This window comes from Eucyclogobius newberryi, unplaced genomic scaffold, assembly GCF_026437365.1.
Source record: "Eucyclogobius newberryi isolate DKJ021-1_F unplaced genomic scaffold, fEucNew1.0.hap1 SCAF_3, whole genome shotgun sequence".
In the NCBI taxonomy this organism is placed as follows: Eukaryota; Metazoa; Chordata; class Actinopteri; order Gobiiformes; family Gobiidae; genus Eucyclogobius; species Eucyclogobius newberryi.
The window spans coordinates 29,376,088-29,396,419 of record NW_027315945.1 but is presented as its reverse complement, the minus strand read 5'-3'; the positions used below and the strand labels follow the sequence as shown (position 1 = coordinate 29,396,419).

The window sequence follows — 20,332 nt, the reverse complement described above, 5'->3', positions numbered from 1 at the left end:
GTTATTATCTTTTTGATGTATTTTTATTGTTGTGTGGAAAGTAGCAGTTGGTAAGTCTGGAACACAACAGATGTTTTGTATTTTAATGAATTTGTACATGGTCCCAGACAAATAAAGAATATACCCAACTCAACTTTCCTCCATTGCTTGAATATACTGTACCTGCATACAACTTAAAGTGCCTACGACTGGTTAGACTGCACATTTCACTGAGTAAATTCTTAAATATAGTCATTTACTAAACGTTTTGCTCATGCCGTCCTCTGGTTCTTGTGTTTCTGTGATGTGACTTTTTACTTTCATGTGCTTTTATGTCATAATGTCAATAAAGTCAATAAGGAAATCACTGAATCTTTTTATATCATTTTATAAACCAGAATGATTTGTTGTAGCCTTCCAAAAAGCTAACATTAAACATTTGGTTTGGAAAAGATACTGCCATTATTAATTTAACAATCAGTAAATAACTCTTGTTCTTTTGATCTAATGATATGAACAGTAAACCCCTAAATGTAGTGACCTTTAGTCAAAGAACTCAAATTATAAAAAAAGAAACAAATCAGTTGGATTTGGTCCCGTCTTGTGCGAGCGTTTGTGTGCATTTATCAACTCGGAAAAACAACACAAACGCAGCAATAGCTAGAGGCAATTCCACAACAGTTACCTAGCAACCATATTGTAAGCAAGGGCAAAAACTTGTCTAAAAGGCACAGATGTTATGATTAGTCAAATAAAGATGAACAACGCCAATTTTATTTTGTCGAATGACTGTTTAAACTGTCCAAAAATTGTGCCTGTTGCTGTAAATTGTCCCTGCATTTTTGATGTACTGTCGCTCATTGATGACATCACAGAGGGATTCAGTTTCTGCTTCCTGTAATTTTCAACTTTTATTTTTCCAAATGTCTTTACAATCGACTGATGTACGACTGATGATGACAAACATTCACCACAGGCACCATCCCACCGAACAGAGTAACAATAAGAAAAACACGAAAACCTGTCACATGCACTTTAATCCCTTTCTCCCTTTGCTTATCCCACACTGTCGACTCCTGCATAGATCAATTACACGTTAGGTAGAGCCATCTGAACGAGACCTCCTCTCACCTCGTCGATAACCCACCCAGGTGCGCTCAACTGTGGTAGAAAGTGCAAAACCGAGTAGTTAAAAAAAGCAGCCCCGGTATCGCTGTCATCTCCTCGTCGATGCCGGAGCCGGGTGTTATGATCGGTGCGAGTGTGCGGTGTTCGAGGCTACAACAGGTGTGCGCGTCGTATGGCTAGTGGCCCAACTCCCAACTCTGTGTTTTGCCGACTGCAGGTGGTGCACTGCTGCATGTTGCACCCCGATGTTGTCAAGTTTAACCACAACGCATGTGCCCAGATCTAGCACAAACGCGATGTGAGTGAGTGCGTGCAAACAGTCAGGGAAGAGGTACTTACTTAGGTGAGTCTTCTTGGACAGAACTGCGTCTAGAGAACAAAGACGATGAATGACAATGAATCAGAAAATAAGAGGCTGTTCATGATTCCCTACAGTTTTGCTTTGTGAGCACTTTGGCATTTTAAAACATGTAATATTCTTATTTGAATTGATATTTGCTGTGAGTGATTGTTATTTTTTATCAGTCAGAAGGAGAAAGTGTATATTATGTACTGTATGAAGTAGGCTCAAAATGAGCTGGTTTAATCCGTTGAATCAGACGACACAAAGCAAGACGCTCATTCAACTTTCATATCTGATAAATGTCTTGAGACTTGGAATAGTGAATAATACATCCACTTTGTATAATGTGATTATTCGGTTCATCGTGTTTATTATTTATCTGGCTTTTTATGTGACGATATTTTTACTTTTTCATTCAGAAAGGTGGATTTCACAAAGATGGATGGGAAAGAAGAGAAAGCAAATAAAGGATTTTAGTGTTTGGTTCAAAGGCCAACAATTGTGAATAATAATCTTAAACTTGTCATTTATGATCATACTTGGCGTATGTACAAATTGTATAAAATATTTCCTGAACATAACGACATCTTTTGGATACTAATGTATAGCCATAATAGATCCAAGAAAGATGTAACAAAGATGTAAATATTGCATATTGGTAGATTATATATTATAAAGTTTATTTATGTGCTTTTTGGGCCTGTTTTTCTTGATCAATTGAACTAATGTGACCCAGTGTTTCCCCTGTTAATCAATAAAGGTGTGACACACAAACAAGTATTGCATATTTAGTCATCATTTATGAAACTGCTGTTCTTCTACAATAGACGTGTACCATGCTGTATATTGTGGCATTTACACATTTCGATCAAAGCCTTCTGTTATGTCACAACCTGTCTCCAAACTGCGGAGGATCTCACGCACAGTCAACGTTAACAAGGCAGAAGCAGAGGCTGGTGGGCGACTATGAAGCAATCAGCACCTTTTAGTGTGCGTCTGGCTGTTTAACCACAATTGTGAGAAAGTTTAAATTACACCGGGGCTAGGCAAACGAAAAGAGGGGGCACCTTTGAGACCAAGTGTTATTTATGGCGCCGTGTGCGTCAAAGGAGAGAGATAATATCACTGGAGAGTTATAGCTGAAGCTGGTCTGGGCTCGGGGCTCTGTGGTTTCACTGTCTTCCTCCCCTCATCAAATCTGTTTTGCCTCATAAGCAAAAAGCATGGAATGAACCAGATGCACAAACAACAGCGGAAAATGCACAGAAAGTTCAATACCACCAAGCCACTTGTCAAGGCAAGACCAGCACTGTAGTGGAACCAGAGGCCACAAGACAGTTCTGCAGTGCAAAGTAACACGTTGTCAAACTCCCTTTTGATTCATTCACACATTACTATTGTAAGTAATGTAAAAGATGTTAGATGCAACCCTTAAGTAGACTTTTTGGGTAACACTTTAAAATGGCTACACTTATTTCTGCCTTAAGAAAGCACCCTAACATTAATGAAGTAGTTACTAAGCTCGAATCATTCTTAAGAAACGACATGTTCACGATGAGTCTTTGTCAACGACATGTTCACGATGAGTCTTTGTCAATGCTTTGTTAAGGCCAATGAGGAAGTAGTTATTATAAAGTGGTACATATTTTTGGAATGGAAAGCTTAAAGTGTGTTGGGTAAATACTTAGTTGATTAAATTATTTTAGTTTTTAGACCTCAAGAGAAATGACTTGGACACAGTAGCTCACACATTTCAATAAAATATCCAGGTGTCTGTGGAGACAGTCAGTTCCATAGCAAAAGAAAATGTACTTCTCTTAAGAGTGAAGATGTTTTGAGTGGCCAAACGTCTCCTTTTAAAACGGGCGTCCACTTGACAGAAGTAAATTTTCCTTAGCTAATAAATAGATAAATAAATAAGTAAAGTAGCACAAAACAGCAAGACAATTAGTAAAAAATAAAATATACCAAGGCTACATAAAAGGGCAGGGATAAGGACAATTGTAGTTGTCTCTGACAAAGTTTTTGTTGGAGTATGATAAGAAGGTTGTATCGTTTACTGTTTGGGAGCCCATAATTATATATAAGAACATTTAATACAAAGTGTGTGATTTAGTCAATGATTGAGATCAATTAAAGTCCTTGTCATCCTGTTGGAAAAGAACTAGTGCTGTATAGAGTATATGTAGATATTATACTGTAACAGTGTGTGATGACTGCTGCGGGTGTCGTCAGAAGGAACAGGTGGTTGTTGGTTTAAAGCAGAAACCAATGAGAGCTCTGTTACATTTTTAAAAGTTTTTTTTATATATTTAGTAAGAGCCCTCCGTCAACTAGGTCATTACAGGCCACAAACATGTACTGTAAGAAAAAACACACTTCAATATGAAAATGAGCTCACAAACTTCTCTTATTTTAGATCTTGAATGACAATCTGTTCATACAATTTACACGTCACATTTAAGGTTTTTAGAGCCCGTTGTGTTTCTTTAATTGACTAATGAATTGTTTAATTTTGTAACCAAATCAATCTTTATATTCAAAGGCTGTGATAATATTGGACAACAGAAATATGAACTGAATTGAAATAGACTTTTAAACAGCACAATCTATGTATTCAAGTTTATAATATAGAATGATCAAATAGATATTTAACTGTGAGGGACTGTTGAGACTGGACGGCTTTTTAAATGTTTATTCAATCCTATTCTGCAAAAGGCATAACCGATATCCACAGTTTTTTATTATATAAATTATCCCTGAAGTTCTGCCACAAACAAAATTATAAATAAGGCAAAAGTATTTTAGAATATATTTTTAAAATTCCTAAATTTTACATCTTGACAAGGCGTTAATTGCTTCACAGTTGCTCGGTATCCACACAAAAAACCCTCACAACGCAATCATTTTGTTAATGACAATATTCAGTTGAAATAATAATCCATCACAAATGTACTAAATTTGTACATATTGGAACTGAGGTTCAAGTATTGCAGAACTAACAACACTTATTTACATCTTTATTTGAAAGATTACATTGTTAGTTTGTTTAATCTACTTTTTCCTGCCTTTTTAATCAATGTTGTTATAGACAATGAAATTGATATTCTATTTTAGCATCTCCAAAACAACAATTGTGACATTAGTTTTTCTATGAGTCTCCCACCGCTACATTTTATACATCATCACTGATCATTGTTACTTAATACAGACACAATATACAGTAACTTTGACTAAACTACGGGCTCAAACTGTGAGGAGCAGAGCATGAAAAGCTTTTTTACTTGAGAAAAATAAGACTACACCCACAGCAGCCACTAAAACCAAGACTTTGTCAAAGAGTCACTTCAGCAAAATTAAAACTCGATAACCACAGTCAACTTCCACCTCCACAGATTTCAGGTGCACATCCAGTAAGTCACCGCTCCATGACTGAAGTCCTGAGACAATCTGGTTCTCTACTGATCGTCTTGAACATAACCTGATGTATTTCTGTGATATTGTTATGGACTGTGTATTAAAATCGATTTGAATAATTGTAAAGATTAAAGGTGCGTTGTGTACATATTCATATTCATATAGTCAAAACGCAGCGTGTATTTTGATTTTCATGGCGTTTCGCACAAAAGCCCCATTGTGACGGTGCAGACGGTTAAATTGTTTAATGGCTCAGTGTTACCTAAATGTACTGTATTTAATTAGTTATATAAATGTCCACGGTGGAACTATGGTTGAAGGTAGTTTTGAATTCTGAAAAAGGGTCGCATGGTTTTGGGAAAAGCTCTAACTGTATTAAGTTAGAGCTTAGGTACTGTATAAATAATTTCACTAACATTACCTATCTGTGACCCCAGATACAATGAAAATATGCTTCTACTATTCTATATCTATATATATATATATATATCTATCTATCTACTATAACAATTGCAATGTTGATTTATTCTTAATTACAAAAACATTGGACATGTTGCCACGTTGCAGGTGTTTTCTTTTGGTGTTTCAGTTCTCAAGACGATTATCCCATCAAAAAGGTCAAGAAGCCTCACATCATTCTCTCATTGGTTTTGCCAGTTTTATTGTATAAATCCAGTGTGTTTAAAGCTATGCGTACTCTCTCTGATCTGAACGGTCACTACCTAAAGCCCAGCACCATCACCAGTCATGAATGAGCCTAAGTGAGGGAATTCTGGAGAACGAGTTGAACATGAGGTTTGTGAATGAACTGAGAAGGAGAAACACATATGTCCTCCATCTGCAGGTTAAGCCATTGTTGTGAGAGTTGTGTTTAAACCAGTAGAGCACAGGCTACAGTAAATATTGCATTTGCAAATACATTTGCATTTTAATTTTAAAGTCAGAATCCAGGAACATTAACATGTGAAACTAAAATATCTAAGTAACAAGCATTTCAGTTCATGTTTGAACAGGTCTCTTCTACCACTTTTCACCAGAACACACACCTTTATAGTTGATACTTACGATTAAGATTTTATTGCCCATAAGGCTGAAGCCCTAATTCTGTGCTTTGAGTTCAGTGTAACTTGTCCAGTGGGTCTTTGTGGCAATGGAGAACTGTATTTAAAATACCCTCTACTCTCTTAAAGTTAAAATAGGATTTGAATAGTAAATAGCCTTTCCAAAAACAGAATCAAAATGAGACCTAATCCATGGGATTACTCGGCTTTCCTGTCACTCTTATACACTCAGAGCATTTTAAGTGCAGTAGTCAATGGGCTTTGAGCTGCAGGTAAAGATAGAAGAACGATCTGACTCTTGAGGAGATCATGCCAACAGATAATGAATGAAGAAGACAAACTGGACCCACATGTGATCAGGGGCCAGAGTGTGTGTAGTGAACGTAGTAATATGTGTGATGATATACGTGTACTCTCTGTGTTACCTCTGGTGATGAGGCTGTCGGCGGGAGGCAGGAGGGGCCCTTCATAGTCCATAACTCTCCTGGGACAACGCCGTGGAGCCCTGCACGCACGCGCACAGAGAACACACAACCTGGTCAACACTATAGCCTCTACACTTCAGTCAACTTGTAAGACAAACGGGAGAAGTACCTGACGCGTTAACGGCCGGGCCGGCGCAGACACTTCAAGTCTTGCACGGACATGTCCAAGTTCACCGTCCACGCCGCAGCTTCCCAGTTATTTGTGATATATAATTATGTCCCCATCGCTGAGCGGTCCGGCCCCGCTTCCTCTGCACTGTCCACTCCACGCGCCCTGACCGCGTCCCTGACCGCGTCCCTGACCGCGTCCCTGACCGCGTCCCTGCACTGCCCGGAGCGGGTTATGTCACCACCCCGTTACGTAACGCCAGTGGATCGGGTTCTACGGTTGAGAAACGTAATCCCGCGTTGATACTAATCTAGAAAACACAAAGCATTGGGCAGCCGCGGCGCACAGTTCTCAGCTGAATAATGTGGGGAGCGGAGGCCCCTGAGCTGCTGTATGGGCCAATGTTTAATGTTTGTTTTCTTCTTTTCTACTGTGATTCTTATTTCACTGGGTTCAATTTAGAGGTCAGTTATAGGTGTTGTGACAAAAACTGCACGCAAGTTATATTTTGTCAGCAGGTGGTTTTCATGCCCATAATCGACCCCCACTTTCAAAACCAAAGCATGTTGACCACAGCACGAAGGGAAATGCGAAAAATAACTGATGTTGGCGTCCACTGCGTAACAGACCCAAAGCACACACACAAAAAAGAAAAAAAAAAGGCTGTCAAGTGCAAAGCCAGCATTTCCATCTGCGTTTAGACGTGCAGGGGCCCCAAGACCAACAAATGCGCCTCCTCGTACTCACAAACCACACTCCAGACCAGAGTGTGAGAACGACTGCTGCTGCAAACCAACACACACAAACCACTGATTGATTGGAAAATGACAGATACAATAGCTGATGGTTGAAAACTCACGATGCAAACCATGGCAATATCAAACACGCACGTACAATGTGGCAAATGTGGTGTAAACAAATGGAAATGTAGATCATATTGTGAATGTTATAGTTTGAAGTTTAGCAAATGTTGAATACTGAGTTTATCATTTATAGTATTTTTTTTTTTTTAAATAAGGAAACTTTTAGGGTAACACTTCTGTATGTTTGTGATTATAAGTGTTTTGACCATTGAAACTATATATTTTGTTTAGAATTCTTAATTGCTATGGCAACGGTGCGAGATGTTCATCACTCTGAAACCCATGAAAGGACGAGCAGGTAGTGATTCCCCATTAAAAAAAAGTTGTGCCTGGTTATGAATTGTGTGATTAAGACTTGGTCATTTGCACACATCAACATATTTTCAAATTAATAAAATCAAACAACACTGAAGCAAATTGAATATTTTTTGTGGTCACTGAAGATAAATGGCCCTAAATAGTTGCCTCCTGTTGGTCAAATAAAAATCAACTTTAGATGAACATTGCCATCTACAGGTTTTATTAACACATTGCAGTTCAATACAGACTTGTAGCTTGGCCCTTATAATCCGTTGTACTTTTTGGCTGTCCCAAACACAATGACTGAGTTTGTCTAAGGGATCACAAAAGGTTAGAATCCGGGCATAAAACTTAAGTGCACACAATAAGCATGTGAGAAGAGTGACTGTGCTCACAGTGAAAAACAACTTAGAGGAGCAGAACATGTGTGAATATAACACCAAGCCTCCTGTCTCCGGGCGGCTGTGGCACGAGCACGGCTGCTGTTTGAGCCCATGATGCACTACAGCTACATCATGGAGAAAGTAAAGAGTTTATCCAATACTTTGTGGATGATGTGTAACAGGAAAGGTGCCGCTTCGACTTTTTCCTCATTAATTGATGACATTATTCTCGTAGTGCTGCATATTTTATTTTTATTTTTGGTTGGCCCTTATACTCAGTCGTAAAAAGGTGACATAAACGTATAAATACAATGACTAATAAGTCATAAAAAAAACTTTTTATTATTATTATTTTACATCAGAACAATTATTCTCTGGTATATATTAGTTATATTTAGAGAGTGATGGAACCATCTAAATAACAGGGAATGACATAAATAATAATAATGATAATATATATATAAATAAAATGATTTCAACTTCAAGTTAGTAAGCATGAGGTAGTAACAAAACAGTTTAGTGATAATGCAGATAAAGAATATAATGCAAACATACTGCAGATAAAATGATAAAAGCACGTGTCTTGTTAAATCCCCAACAGGTGGCCGACGTTGACAGACACAAACAGGCCTGAAAAACAAAGTTAGTATTTAGAAAACCAGATAAGGCAAAACTACAAAACAGTGTAGGGCTGGGTAAGATCTGTGTCATCGCTACCTTTTAAGTGGACTGTTTTGTGTAACTCTTATTGTTGTGTTTTAGGGAAACCATTTTACCATCGCTCCGGGACCTACAGATGAAAAAAGTCTCTCTGGCGAAGTCTGGTACATTTACAGTAATGTTGATTCAAGTACACTCACTGTCCCTGTTAAATAAACCAAATTAATAAATAAAATGTTACCTTAAAATCTATCTTCTTCAATATGGACTGAAAAAGAGCCTTGTCTTTGTGTCATTACTGTCCGAGGAGCTTGGCGTTGCTGGCATGTTTGATTATGTATCACTGTATTTGTCCTTTTTATCAGGAGCACATAAACCTGTTCAGAACCCGTCTTACCTGTTGCCTCCGTGTGCAGTTTGGAGCCGTCAGCGCTGGTCACTTTACAGTTGATATATGTTTTTCTGCCTTCTATCTTGTCCAAGGTTGTCTCCAGTAACACTGTGCTCCCTAACGGTATGGCACTGTGAAGGCAAAGGAAATGAAAGGTTAGAGAGAAAACTACTGCTACAATCATCCCTTTTCTCCATCTTAATTGTTGTCAACTGCAGCATTATGTAGTATTTTTATTTACTTGTTTAATATATGTATTTAAATCTAAATATATAAATAAGTGTTTTAAGTATGTAAGTGATCTACAATCTACAATATTATTTCATACAATTTTTTAAACATTCATTTATACAGGGGAAACCAAATGAAAGAAACATACAACATACAAAGAAAACAAAGAAACACATGATAACCTGATAAAATGCATATAAAACATTTACAAATACCTAAAACATTCAAAAAGAAAACCAATGGTAGTCTCTAACCAGTACGCTGAATTCATTAAAAGGCATACAATAATTTAATTTAAAAGGTCTTTGTATTTTGTTCCATAAACCGGGAACAAAGTCGTTGTCAGTGCAATTTGTGTCACCCATTTTTTTGTGAGTGTCTTTTTCCCTGCTGCCCGGAGTACACTGCAGAGATAGCTGTTGTCCATGGCATTGACTAAACAATTTAATCAACGGCCTTTTAAAATGTAGTGGTTTGTGCCAAAGCTGAAAGACAAGAAGTTTAAAAAACACTTGCCTTCGATAGTTGATGTTGAGGTTGGCAGTCATAACCATTCCAGAGATAAACGTGGCGTGTGTCGCTGTTATCACGTCGATCATAGTGGCTATTGCCCCTCCGTGAACATTACTGAATGAGACAGAGATTTTACACCGTTACTTTATCCCCGTGGAACACTATACAGACGATCAGGCGCAGGCACATGGGCAGATATTTATTACATTACAATATCGATATGAAAATCATGCTTTTTCCCTGGAACAACTTGACAAATACCATGATTCGGGTTATTTAAGTGTATTCAGTATTTTTGAAACGTTGTCGGTTGTTTGTCTACAGAAAATAATCGTATTTTCATAATCGTAAACGTTATCTGGACTAGACTCTAAAGCACACATGAAAAGACCTATTATAACACAGTGGCCTTATTAAATCATAATGTCAATAAAGAATAAACTACTTCAATAATAGATAGTTGTAAATGATCTCTGTCTTCAGGCACCATATTTCAAACTTAATCAATGTAAAATAGAATTAACCGTTTGACTAGTCGACTACTAAGATAATCGTTAGTTGTAGCCCTTATATTTTTGGGTAAACTTTTAGGGTATTTGTTTTAATAGCCCTATTTGAGTCCGTATTAATCTTGAATAAACACTTTGCTGTTGCCGTCCTTGTACATTGCGGAGAGATATGAGTTTTTTTTCAGGTTCTTGGCCTTGAACTTATCTTTGTGCTTATCTTTATGTTTATAATTAGGAGCCCATTAGCTGAAATTAACAGGCAGCTACTCTTCCTGGGGTCCTTTACACTACGTGATACCCTAACTATACCATAAGTAGATCATTGCTTTACATTTTGTTCATTGTAAACTGGAACATCTAAAAAAACGGTTTGGAAACAGGTCCATTGACGTCCCGTTCAATTCCCGGTAACAAATGACATGTTTTTATTTTTGGAAAGAGTGTACATGCCACTTATAAACCCCCTGCATGTCTTAAAATAAATGAGGAAACATTATCATACCAAGGTTAAAAGTCATTAACGTCGGCAGAATATTTCCCCTTTGAATGCAATATAAAGAAATGCACTGGCTCTAAGAAATTTGTAAGACACATTTTTGCCTCTAAAGCAGATGATATTTTGTAAAGACATGTGAAATACCCTGGTGGTCCCTCCAGTAAATGTCCTGCTTGGAATAAACAGACGCTTTTCTTCTCCTCCTTGTTCACAAAGATGACGTACTCAAAAGCTGCTCCCGCCTGTTTAATATTCCTGGTGAAAAGTCTCGCCTTCGACTGTATCATTGCGCTCAGGTACTGTCCACCTGAAGAGCACAGGCGCTAAATATTAATAACATCAAAGTGGCTCCAACAACGCTCATTTTTTCTTCTTTTTTATACATTCACAAACTCAAAGTGCATATGACAGGTTTGACTACATATTTCGCGGATGATTATGTTGAAGATTAAACAAAAATGTGGCCACTTTTTCCCCAGTCTGGACCATACATACATCCACATAATCGACAAGAACGACAACGCAAGACATAGAAAACAATAGTTAAGTTAAATAAGTGCAATGAAACAATATAATACAGTGCCGTGAGCAGTTCTTTACCTGTGGCATACTTGATAAAGCGGTTATAGCTTGGGAGTCGGATCCAAGCTTCCTTTTGTTTTTGAACGTCTTCTGTTTCCATCTCACACTGGCTGTTGTAATGATCGTAAAGCTCCATCATTTTGGGGCCCCATGATGAGTTTGGTAGACTGAAGTCTCTTGGTCGTCTCGAGAAAATTCCTGGCAAATTCTGTCAAAAAAAAAAAGAGAAGAAATGATAATATGATTTTGATTACAACACGAGATTAAAATATAAATGGAGGTAAAAAGGTTTAATGTCATACTGTGGAACATTCAAGGCAAAGCGCTATGTACTAGAAAATTGTTGCTATAATGTTAACAGTAACATTAAGCACTTATATGTATACCGAGCAGAGCAACCGAGTAAACTGACAGTGGATTCAGCTGCCTCTTTTTTTGTGTCAGAGCACACGCCACAGTTACTATTCCTAATTACTATAAATAATGAGGTTTTCGGTAAAAGGAACAAGTTGTGATCCCATATCTCTTTAAACTTTGAGTCAGGAGTAACAGTTGCTCCATGACTCCCACTTTTTGTTAGAAATGTAATCATGACTCAGAATAGAAAAAGGCTGTATTCCTCCCTTTTTCAGACTGCTTTAATAAGCTCATGCCATTTATAAAAGCCTATTTCTTCAAACTAAATTAAGAGGTATTTTTTTTTTATCTCCCAGGAGTGTCTAAAATGTATGATGATGAAGTTTCTAAATGATAAAACACAGATCATAAAAAAAACTTACTTTTGTTCAGTGTCCCCTATCTAGACACTAATGTTTGGACTATGCTGTCTGCATGTTCAAAATGGGTTAGATTGAGGCTAAATGAAGCAGACCATCACATTATTCAAATGTCAATGATTGACTGATATCAAATCTAAACACTCGTGATTTTAAGGCTTTATCAGAAAAAATAAGCAACAATTTAGAATTTTCAGAGTAGAAATATCAGTTTTTTTGGTCAATTACAAAATATACTAGCTTCAAATTGTGTTTGAGGTTCACGCAAAGTTCAGTTTATGTAATATCTGTAGATAGAATGAATAACAAAACAAGAAAATCTTATATAACATCTTAATAAATACAATGTAAAGTACAACCGTATTTCTCTTCGATACAAGTTATATCCCATGTATCTGATTGACGTTTTAAATAAATATATATTTTATGAAATGTTGTAGTTAATCCAAGTTTCTGCATTGAAATCACATTATGTTCCACTTCATTTTAGTTGCCTCCATTCAGGAATGTATGACGTACCCAAACTGTCATTCGTTTACACACTCTTCATGTTTTCGGGTTATTACACATAATAGAGATGCATCTGGAAAACAACCCATTCACGGGAGGGATATTGTGAACCAGTCACACCAGCACGTCTGTGACTAAAACAGATATATATATTTAGGCATAACTTACCACTGTGGTGTGCAGTTTAGCTCCGTAAAACTCCGCAGAAACGCAAGTCTTCACGATGCGCAGAGTGTGGAAGCCCTTGAACATTTGACCAAGGACCCTCGCCATAACCGGTCACATATAACAGCTCACGTTATTCAAACAAACCCTCCGCTGATGAGAAACACAGCTCTACATGTTTTGTGGAACTCTCGGAGAGCTTGTTCTGTACAGCCGCCTTCACAATATGCGTAAAACGGCTCAAAACCATGGTCAAAACAACTAAAAGCCGGTTCAATGTGTTATATTCTTCTTCGCTGGTTCTGACGTTCAGCGTAGAGGGCGTGAACCGCGCATGATGTCGCCGCCCACTGGTAGTTCCGGTACTGCATTCAACTTGACGTGCGCAAAGAGGAAATAATTGTGTCAGTTAACTAAAGGAGATAATCGCCATGGCAACGTACAACCAACGTCCAGTTCCAGCAGCCATGTGTTTTTGTTTTGTCTTTTATTCAAGGAAAATACAATTCGAACGCTTTGACAGAGATAACAAATATATAACCAAGTGGCTGGCGTTGTGGAGGAACATCTGTGCGGAGTATGGACCGGAAACCCCAAGGTTAAATTTGGAAACAGAGAGAGAAGGACTGAGCCAAGATCCTGTGGGACTTCCTAGTACAGACTGACAGGCAGAATGGTAATAGAAAACCACTAAAAATAAACACATCACATTCAATATCTGGCTTTACTAGTATTAATCCCATCAAGCCTCCACTAGAGGGCGCATAAGACACATACAAACGTTTCATTGGCACAGCGTCACACTTTGCTGAAACTTCAGTTGCATTCAGAGCAGGGGCGAAGATGAAATGGTGACTTATGAATTACTATCATTTGTTTATTCATTTTTAATACAAATAAAAATGGTCTTTTTGATCATCCAACCCTAGCATTAAAATGAGATTAACTGGACCGAGCACCACTATTTGGACCCGTTTTTGCAAACTTTGGACTGATGTTTGTAAACTTGCTTCTTGTCCTGAACAAGGAGCAAGTTTTACAAACACGACACAGCAAAACAGGTCCAACCTTCAGCCTCTGGTCCACAGTCAGAACAAGCACTCGCTGTAAACTTTAGAGGAGAGACAGAGGAGGCAGAGAGCACTAGTGATGCACAGGTTGTCTAAATCCAATTTCATTGCTGTGTGGGTTATAAAATACTGACCGCCGTATCCATGTCCACACTGCACATGTAACTTAGCATTCAGACGCAGCTCCTCATTAGACTAATTTCTCTATGAATGTCAGATTATAAAAAAAACTTGCAGAATTTTGAAGCTTAACATACAGAGAACACGTCTGGCTCTGCTCCTGGGCTTGCACTGAGCAAGTGATCGAGCGAGAGAGTGAGGGTGAGAAAAACAGACGCAAAGTTCCAGTTCCTTTTTAAATTATTATTAATCATGCCGACTTTGTTAAAAAGCATCATTGCTCAGGTGCAGATCCTACATACTGTCAACAGTTTAGAGCTTTCAGGTACATTTTCCGACAGAATCAAAACCGTCCAATTTACACTGCATTTCAATATGCAACCTTTTTAATGGACGCGGGGCAGATCGGGGTAAATCTTCTTCAATTTATCCGGGTCGGGTCAGAGAACGCCAAAATTGCAGGACCCACGGTTCGAATAAAGCCTGACTCGTGCATTACTAGAGAGCACAGTCACTTTAGCGAAAACTAATTGCCAACTTGCTCTAACCTGTTGCCTCTCCTCTCTTTACTTAGCCTCACACTCTCTCTCTTACTTTGCTGATAATAAACAGTTAAGTTTAATCCCGTCAGGTGTCAAAGGTTTTAAAAGCAGAGAATGCTTCTGAAGCAGTGACTGTACTGCACACGCGGACTGAACCAAGTCAACAAAAGGAAGAGGGTTTGTTATTTTGAAACATAAAATATCCACACTTTTCAAAAATAAATTACATGGAAGAGATGAGGGGGTTTCTTTTTGGCCACATATTTGTTCTTTCACTTAGAAATCAGACAAACCAACTTTTCCACTGGTTCAAGATGTGCTCAGTACAACGTAGTTTCACTGGTTTGACCAAAATGTTGGTAGATCTACTGCGGGTCACCTATACCACACAGCTTCCTGCAAAAGTTAAAAGGGGAAATGTTAATAATAATCTACTTCCTACTCAGACGTTAAACATTTAAATATGAATTGGGTGTGGCTGCATGCACAGTCACACCCAAATATTACTAAGAACATATGGTAACTAAACGCCCATCAAACTAACAATCACTGTTGGTCGTTAGGTCATTATTTGTTAACTTCTTATTTTATTATGTGGTAAGAAATATGTTTCTCTGTACATTGGTGCAAAACATCATTGTTTTTTGGGTGGTGGAGCCTGGCATGTTTACTTATTGAAGTCGAGTATGTTTTTGTGTGATATTCCATAACAGAAACTAGTCTAGATGTAACTTGAGCATGATGGAAAATAGCTTGGAGCATCTTTTCTCTCTTTTCTGTTGTCATCTGTGCTTTGTCCTGTCCTGCCCTATAGGCTATACTTGTATCTCATGCTAGATATTTGTCACACTACTGCAAAGAGAGTCGATATAGTTTAATTTTTGAAATTGAATGCAAACAATTTGGATCCTTACCGAGCCTCAGCATTGGTTGTATCCACTGACAAACAAATGGTTTTCTCTCGTTCCAGAATGCGTGCCTTCAGATCCTCGATGGTCTTCTGAGCGATCTGTTTGGCCTCGTCGTGCTCATCTTCAGATTCAAAGACACAATTGAAAATGATTGATAACAAAGTACAGACACAGATCATTCACACTTCTAAGTTCAGAGGGATAGAGCGGATAGTGGTGGAAGTACTAAAGTAAAAGTAAAGATGATTCACAAAGACTTATAACTAATGAGTGAAAGGTGTATGTTCTGTTGGGGCGGTCCTATTCTGTATCTGCTTGTCGCCATGGAGAAGTTATTGCTTTGCCTGGAACGTTCCACAGTATGGCGTTAAACATATCTACACTTGGATTCCACCAAGTAATTACGGTAGGTACGAGCAGCTGCAGGGGGTGGTCTTTCAGCTGTAACACGGTATTTAAACCAAAACTGACGCAGCTTCTCATTTCTGAAACAACCGTGTGGAAAGACAAATCCCATGGTCATGGAAAAAGATGTCGGCGTGTTTGAGAAGGGTCACATCATTGAGAGAAAACATCTAAGGAGAAGCAGGAACTAATCCACCCCAGATCTGAACCCCAGTGAGAGTGTTTGGGACGAGCTGGAGGAGGCTTTGTGCAGCGGTCACTCTCTCACATCATCAATACAAGATCTGTGTGAAAAATAATGCAACACTGGATGGAAATAAAATGTCTTAATGTTGCAGAATTGTGCCGTAATCAAATCAAAGTGCTCCGACCAAATATTAGAGAGAGTGACCCTTTATTTTGGACAGGCAGTGTAACTTGCACTTTAATTGCAGGTGTTTCATTTGTAAAAAAAAAAACATACATTAATACAGTGTTGCCTCTGCACAGATCTGGCCTGTAACTGCCTGCTCACAGTAAGGATCCAGCTTTTTGTACATTTTTAAAAGGCAATAAAAACATCCAAAGATACATAATACGTCTATGTAGCAGAAATGTGGCAGTCACTTACCTTTCCGTTTACCAAAGGAATCCGTGACTTCATTCTTTGTTTTCTCCACATCACCCTGAAGAAACAATAAGGATTAAACATCATTAAAGATACTTTGACCTGTAGTCTATCCGTAACCTTTGCCCAGTTTAAAACAATACATCCTTTCAGTTCCTACTTTACCTTTTCCTTGTTGCATGTGCCGATTTTCCCCTCCAAAGTAATTTTCTCTTGTTTCAGAGTGTCCGTCGTCTTCTTCAGCTCCTCGACCTGTTTGGTAAGCTTCTCGAGGTCATCTTTTTTCCCCCAGAAATTCTTTTTCAGCCCTGCCAGCGCCGTTTCTTGTCTCGATATCTCGGCGGCTTTGTTTATGGTCGAATCTCTCACATTTCTACTGGTCAACTCTTGGCGCACGAGCTGGAAGATCATCACGACCGTGACACCCATTGCCACCACGCACACGAAGATAAGCAACTTCATTCTGCACCGGGGCAAGTCCTCCACATATGACAGAAATCGCCGTCGCCTCAAACGCGCATCGCCCGTGTGTGTGTGCCACTGAGCACCTTGCCCCCCGCGGAACCTGCTCAACTTGCTCTTCAGGATAAGCAAACAAGACGGCAGGTGTATTATTGACACCCACGTCACTCAAATCACCACCGGAACGCGCGTCTGCTGCAGAGCTTTCATCAGTTAGACCGAACTCAAAACGTCATGGCTTCTTAAATGTCAACCGTAGTCAAAATAGGCTTAAGAAATAGGAAAAGTTGTCTATTAATTTCCTGTTTCGGCTGCCAACTCTCTCTCCTTATCTCTCTGTCTCTCTCTTTCTCATTCGGGATGTCCAGCAAAACGTGTACAGGTGTCACGCGGCCAATCACGAGCGCCGAGTCCCGAATAGGGGCGTGCCTAAAGGGTGAGCGCGGAACGTGATTGGCTGTCTCCGAAACACCGCTCGAACCAGACAGACAGGTGCAGTAGGGGAATAAGGTTTCCGTAGATTCACATGTAGTGAATTGAGTTCATTTTTCAGATTGTTTAATCGGCCAAATTTAGCCCGCAATCGATCATGAAGTTGCAAATGCTGCTGCCGATTTCTCTTGTGGTGTCGTTGGGCTCGTTTGCGCTCATGAAAATCCGCGTTAAAGATTTGGTCTTACGAGAGAAGCAGGACACGTTTTTGTCTGTGAAGTTGCGGGTGGTGCAGGACATGGTGACGGAGTACCACACGGAGATGGCGAAGGCCGATAAAGATATGGAGTCGGGGAAGGCTGCGCAAGCGTTGCTCCAGAAAGAGATGCCTGGACTGAACACAGACACTAAGAAAAGCGAGCTGGATATGTGTTTGAACACGAAGGTATGCGTGTTTATCATGGCACAGGTGTAAGCATGTAATCATATGTGCAATGTACATATAGAGACGGGCAAAACATGGGCTAATTAAAGGTGCAATGCGTAACTTTTCCTGAAATGTTTTATGGGCATATTTCTGGCAGCAGGGAAGAAGACCATCACAAGGGACTGTTTTTTTTGTTTGTTTTTTTACACATTCAGTAGTCTGTGTGAAAACAGTGTCTACAACAGATGGCTACAAAATAAATTGTTTCTATATTCAGAACTCTTTTGCTATCTGTGTCTTTCTGGTCTGTTGTTTTGTGTCATATAAAAACTGGGAGGAACTCCTATCATATTAAGTGTGTGGCACAAATTTGATCAGATCTGCGGCAAGGCGAGCCCGCTCACAGTTGCACATTTTTTAATTATATATATCTTTTAAGAAATAACACATTTAATTGGAATATATCTTCATGGAGACAAGCAGGCAGCGTTAAGCTTGGAAAAAAACAAACTTGGACAGATCATTCTTCCTACAAGGTTTTAATCTTCTGTACATTACAAATATGAATAATTGTCTTTTGTTTTTTATTTTGGCAGAAATTGGCGACAGATGAAGTCGGATCCCTGCAAGAGCAAGCAAAAACCTTCCAAGGTATGTTTTCTTCAACCTCCAATGTCAAACCTATCTCGGCCATTGCCAAACTAGCTGTGATTGGTGGAAAATCATTCATAAACTGGCAATTCAAACAAATATGTGGCTCATTATTGCCTAAAGGGGTTTGGTCTCGGCACACATTTTAGGCTCTGGCCCATTTTATACAATACTGCCCAGTCTAAAATACTGTTCTAAAATGTATTTCGTTTGACAGATGAAAGTACAAAGGAGAGGACGGCCTGGGAAGCAGAGATAGCAACTCTTAACGAAAAACTCACTGCACAAAGTCCCATTTGTAACTACCTCAAACCTGGCTCATCAGTGAAAGAGTATGTTCTACAGTAACGTCCTATTCATTCATTCATTTTGTGTGGTTTGACCCATCATTTGTAACATTTCTGTGTCTGCACTTGCACGTTTATAGTTTTTGTCCTGAGAAGAAAGAAGAAACAAAAGCAGCGGAAAAGAAGGACGAGGGGAAAGCAGACTCGTCAAACCCAGATGCGCCCAAGCCAGATGCGCCCAAGCCAGATGCGCCCAAGCCAGATGCGCCCAAGCCAGATGCGCCCAAGCAAGATGCGCCCAAGCCAGATGCGCCCAAGCAAGATGCGCCCAAGCAAGATGCGCCAAAGCAAGATGCGCCAAAGCAAGATGCGCCCAAGCAAGATGCGCCAAACCCTGATGCGCCAAAGCAAGATGCGCCAAACCCAGATGCGCCAAAGCAAGAAGCGCCAAAGCAAGAAGCGCCAAAGCAAGAAGCGCCAAAGCAAGATGCGCCAAACCCAGATGCGCCCAAGCAAGATGCGCCCAAGCAAGATGCGCCAAACCCTGATGCGCCAAAGCAAGAAGCGCCAAAGCAAGATGCGCCAAAATAATAAAATCCTATAGTAACTGTCATGCACAACTGCGCCTGGCTTATTCCAATCAGTGATAGTGTTGTCGCGCCCATTTTTATTAAAGTCCCATGAAAAACTTGCAGAGTCACGTTGAATAAATATGTGTAGCTTGAAAACAAAAATACATACCTTTGTACAAACCAGACGTGTCCTCAGTTTAAGCTTTCATATCATCACATTCTACACGTGTTGTTGGTCATCATTCATTAGCAACCCGACACTCGGTCCGATGTGCGGTTTTAACAATGATTTATTATGGCGAGACTCTGCAAATGGGAATATAATTTATTTATTTGATTGACCTTTATTAACCGGGAAAGTCTCACCGAGATTCAGAATCTATTTTTCAGGCGCTGTTGTGGCTCTGTCCCATTCACGCTATTTGATCATTTCATGACGTGAAAATCTCAATTGTATCTGCGTAGAAAAGGAAAAACCTGATAAAACACCTATACTGTTGAACTCGATCAGTTTTGGGTTAGAGATTGAATCCACAAAAGCCTAATTCAGTGGCTTATAGTCCTTTAAACTGGCAACAATTGGGCCTGTGTGATTACTGCCTCCACATTTTGAAATATATGCAATGTTAAAATTAAAAGGCTAATTGTATCATGTGATTATCTACAGAATCATGTTGTGTGAACTGAATTAATTTTCCTGATGTGTACCATGGGCTCTTTATTTATGTATGTATGAATGTATATATGTACTTTTCTAAGTACATATATACATTGGTCAGACATGAAATATAGAAGTCAAAAACTGCAGCAAAGAGTGGCTTTACTTAAAAAGATGTATTATTACTACTATTACTACCGGTAAGTATGAAGTACAATTCACAGTAACTCAAGTAAAGTGCCACAAAATGTTGCCTTATTTATGTGGTGTGTTGAAAATATTGTTTG

General features: G+C 39.0%; 4 protein-coding genes across 7 annotated transcripts in view; 1 reads left to right on the top strand and 3 right to left on the bottom strand.

Moving 5' to 3' along the window:
- The window catches only part of rorc (RAR-related orphan receptor C), a 41,588-nt gene extending 34,959 nt beyond the window's left edge, over nt 1-6,629 (bottom strand). For all 4 annotated transcript variants that reach the window (XM_072460988.1, XM_072460985.1, XM_072460987.1 and 1 more), the window contains exons 1-3: nt 6,523-6,629; nt 6,354-6,433; nt 1,447-1,476 (exon numbers count right to left, since the gene is read on the bottom strand). In XM_072460988.1, the coding sequence (XP_072317089.1) occupies nt 1,447-1,476; nt 6,354-6,405 (82 nt within the window). In that variant the 5' untranslated portion in view covers nt 6,406-6,433; nt 6,523-6,629. The remainder of the gene's footprint in view (nt 1-1,446; nt 1,477-6,353; nt 6,434-6,522) is intronic.
- Nucleotides 6,630-8,548: 1,919 nt separating this feature from the next.
- On the bottom strand, nt 8,549-13,114 carry them4 (thioesterase superfamily member 4). Its single transcript, XM_072460659.1, has 6 exons — nt 12,905-13,114; nt 11,469-11,658; nt 11,013-11,175; nt 9,867-9,977; nt 9,126-9,250; nt 8,549-8,698 (listed from the first exon to the last, which is right to left on the bottom strand). The coding sequence occupies exons 1-6, from the start codon at nt 13,007-13,009 to the stop codon at nt 8,655-8,657; spliced, it is 738 nt and encodes a 245-aa protein (XP_072316760.1). The 5' UTR covers nt 13,010-13,114; the 3' UTR covers nt 8,549-8,654.
- A 497-nt stretch (nt 13,115-13,611) lies between these two features.
- On the bottom strand, nt 13,612-17,339 carry LOC140373980 (uncharacterized). Its single transcript, XM_072460741.1, has 4 exons — nt 16,722-17,339; nt 16,560-16,614; nt 15,548-15,665; nt 13,612-15,029 (listed from the first exon to the last, which is right to left on the bottom strand). Exons 1-4 carry the CDS (start codon nt 17,016-17,018, stop codon nt 14,999-15,001), a joined length of 501 nt encoding a protein of 166 aa, XP_072316842.1. The 5' UTR covers nt 17,019-17,339; the 3' UTR covers nt 13,612-14,998.
- Nucleotides 17,340-17,533: 194 nt separating this feature from the next.
- Nucleotides 17,534-20,332, top strand: LOC140374062 (uncharacterized). Its single transcript, XM_072460842.1, has 4 exons — nt 17,534-17,895; nt 18,474-18,528; nt 18,746-18,860; nt 18,956-20,332. Exons 1-4 carry the CDS (start codon nt 17,608-17,610, stop codon nt 19,404-19,406), a joined length of 909 nt encoding a protein of 302 aa, XP_072316943.1. The 5' UTR covers nt 17,534-17,607; the 3' UTR covers nt 19,407-20,332.

Bases quoted from the DNA above. Each gene is read 5' to 3' on its own strand.
- LOC140373980 (XM_072460741.1), bottom strand. From the start codon at position 17,018: ATGAAGTTGCTTATCTTCGTGTGCGTGGTGGCAATGGGTGTCACGGTC. The intron at 16,615-16,721 runs GTAAAGTAGGAA...TTGTTTCTTCAG, and splicing joins GCACATGCAACAAGGAAAAG to GGTGATGTGGAGAAAACAAA. The intron at 15,666-16,559 runs GTAAGTGACTGC...TTGAATCTGAAG, and splicing joins TTCCTTTGGTAAACGGAAAG to ATGAGCACGACGAGGCCAAA.
- LOC140374062 (XM_072460842.1), top strand. From the start codon at position 17,608: ATGAAGTTGCAAATGCTGCTGCCGATTTCTCTTGTGGTGTCGTTGGGC. The intron at 17,896-18,473 runs GTATGCGTGTTT...TTATTTTGGCAG, and splicing joins ATATGTGTTTGAACACGAAG to AAATTGGCGACAGATGAAGT. The intron at 18,861-18,955 runs GTATGTTCTACA...GCACGTTTATAG, and splicing joins CCTGGCTCATCAGTGAAAGA to TTTTTGTCCTGAGAAGAAAG.
- them4 (XM_072460659.1), bottom strand. From the start codon at position 13,009: ATGGCGAGGGTCCTTGGTCAAATGTTCAAGGGCTTCCACACTCTGCGC. The intron at 9,978-11,012 runs GTATTTCACATG...TGTCTCATTCAG, and splicing joins TTACTGGAGGGACCACCAGG to TAATGTTCACGGAGGGGCAA. The intron at 9,251-9,866 runs GCAAGTGTTTTT...TTGCCTTCACAG, and splicing joins CTCAACATCAACTATCGAAG to TGCCATACCGTTAGGGAGCA.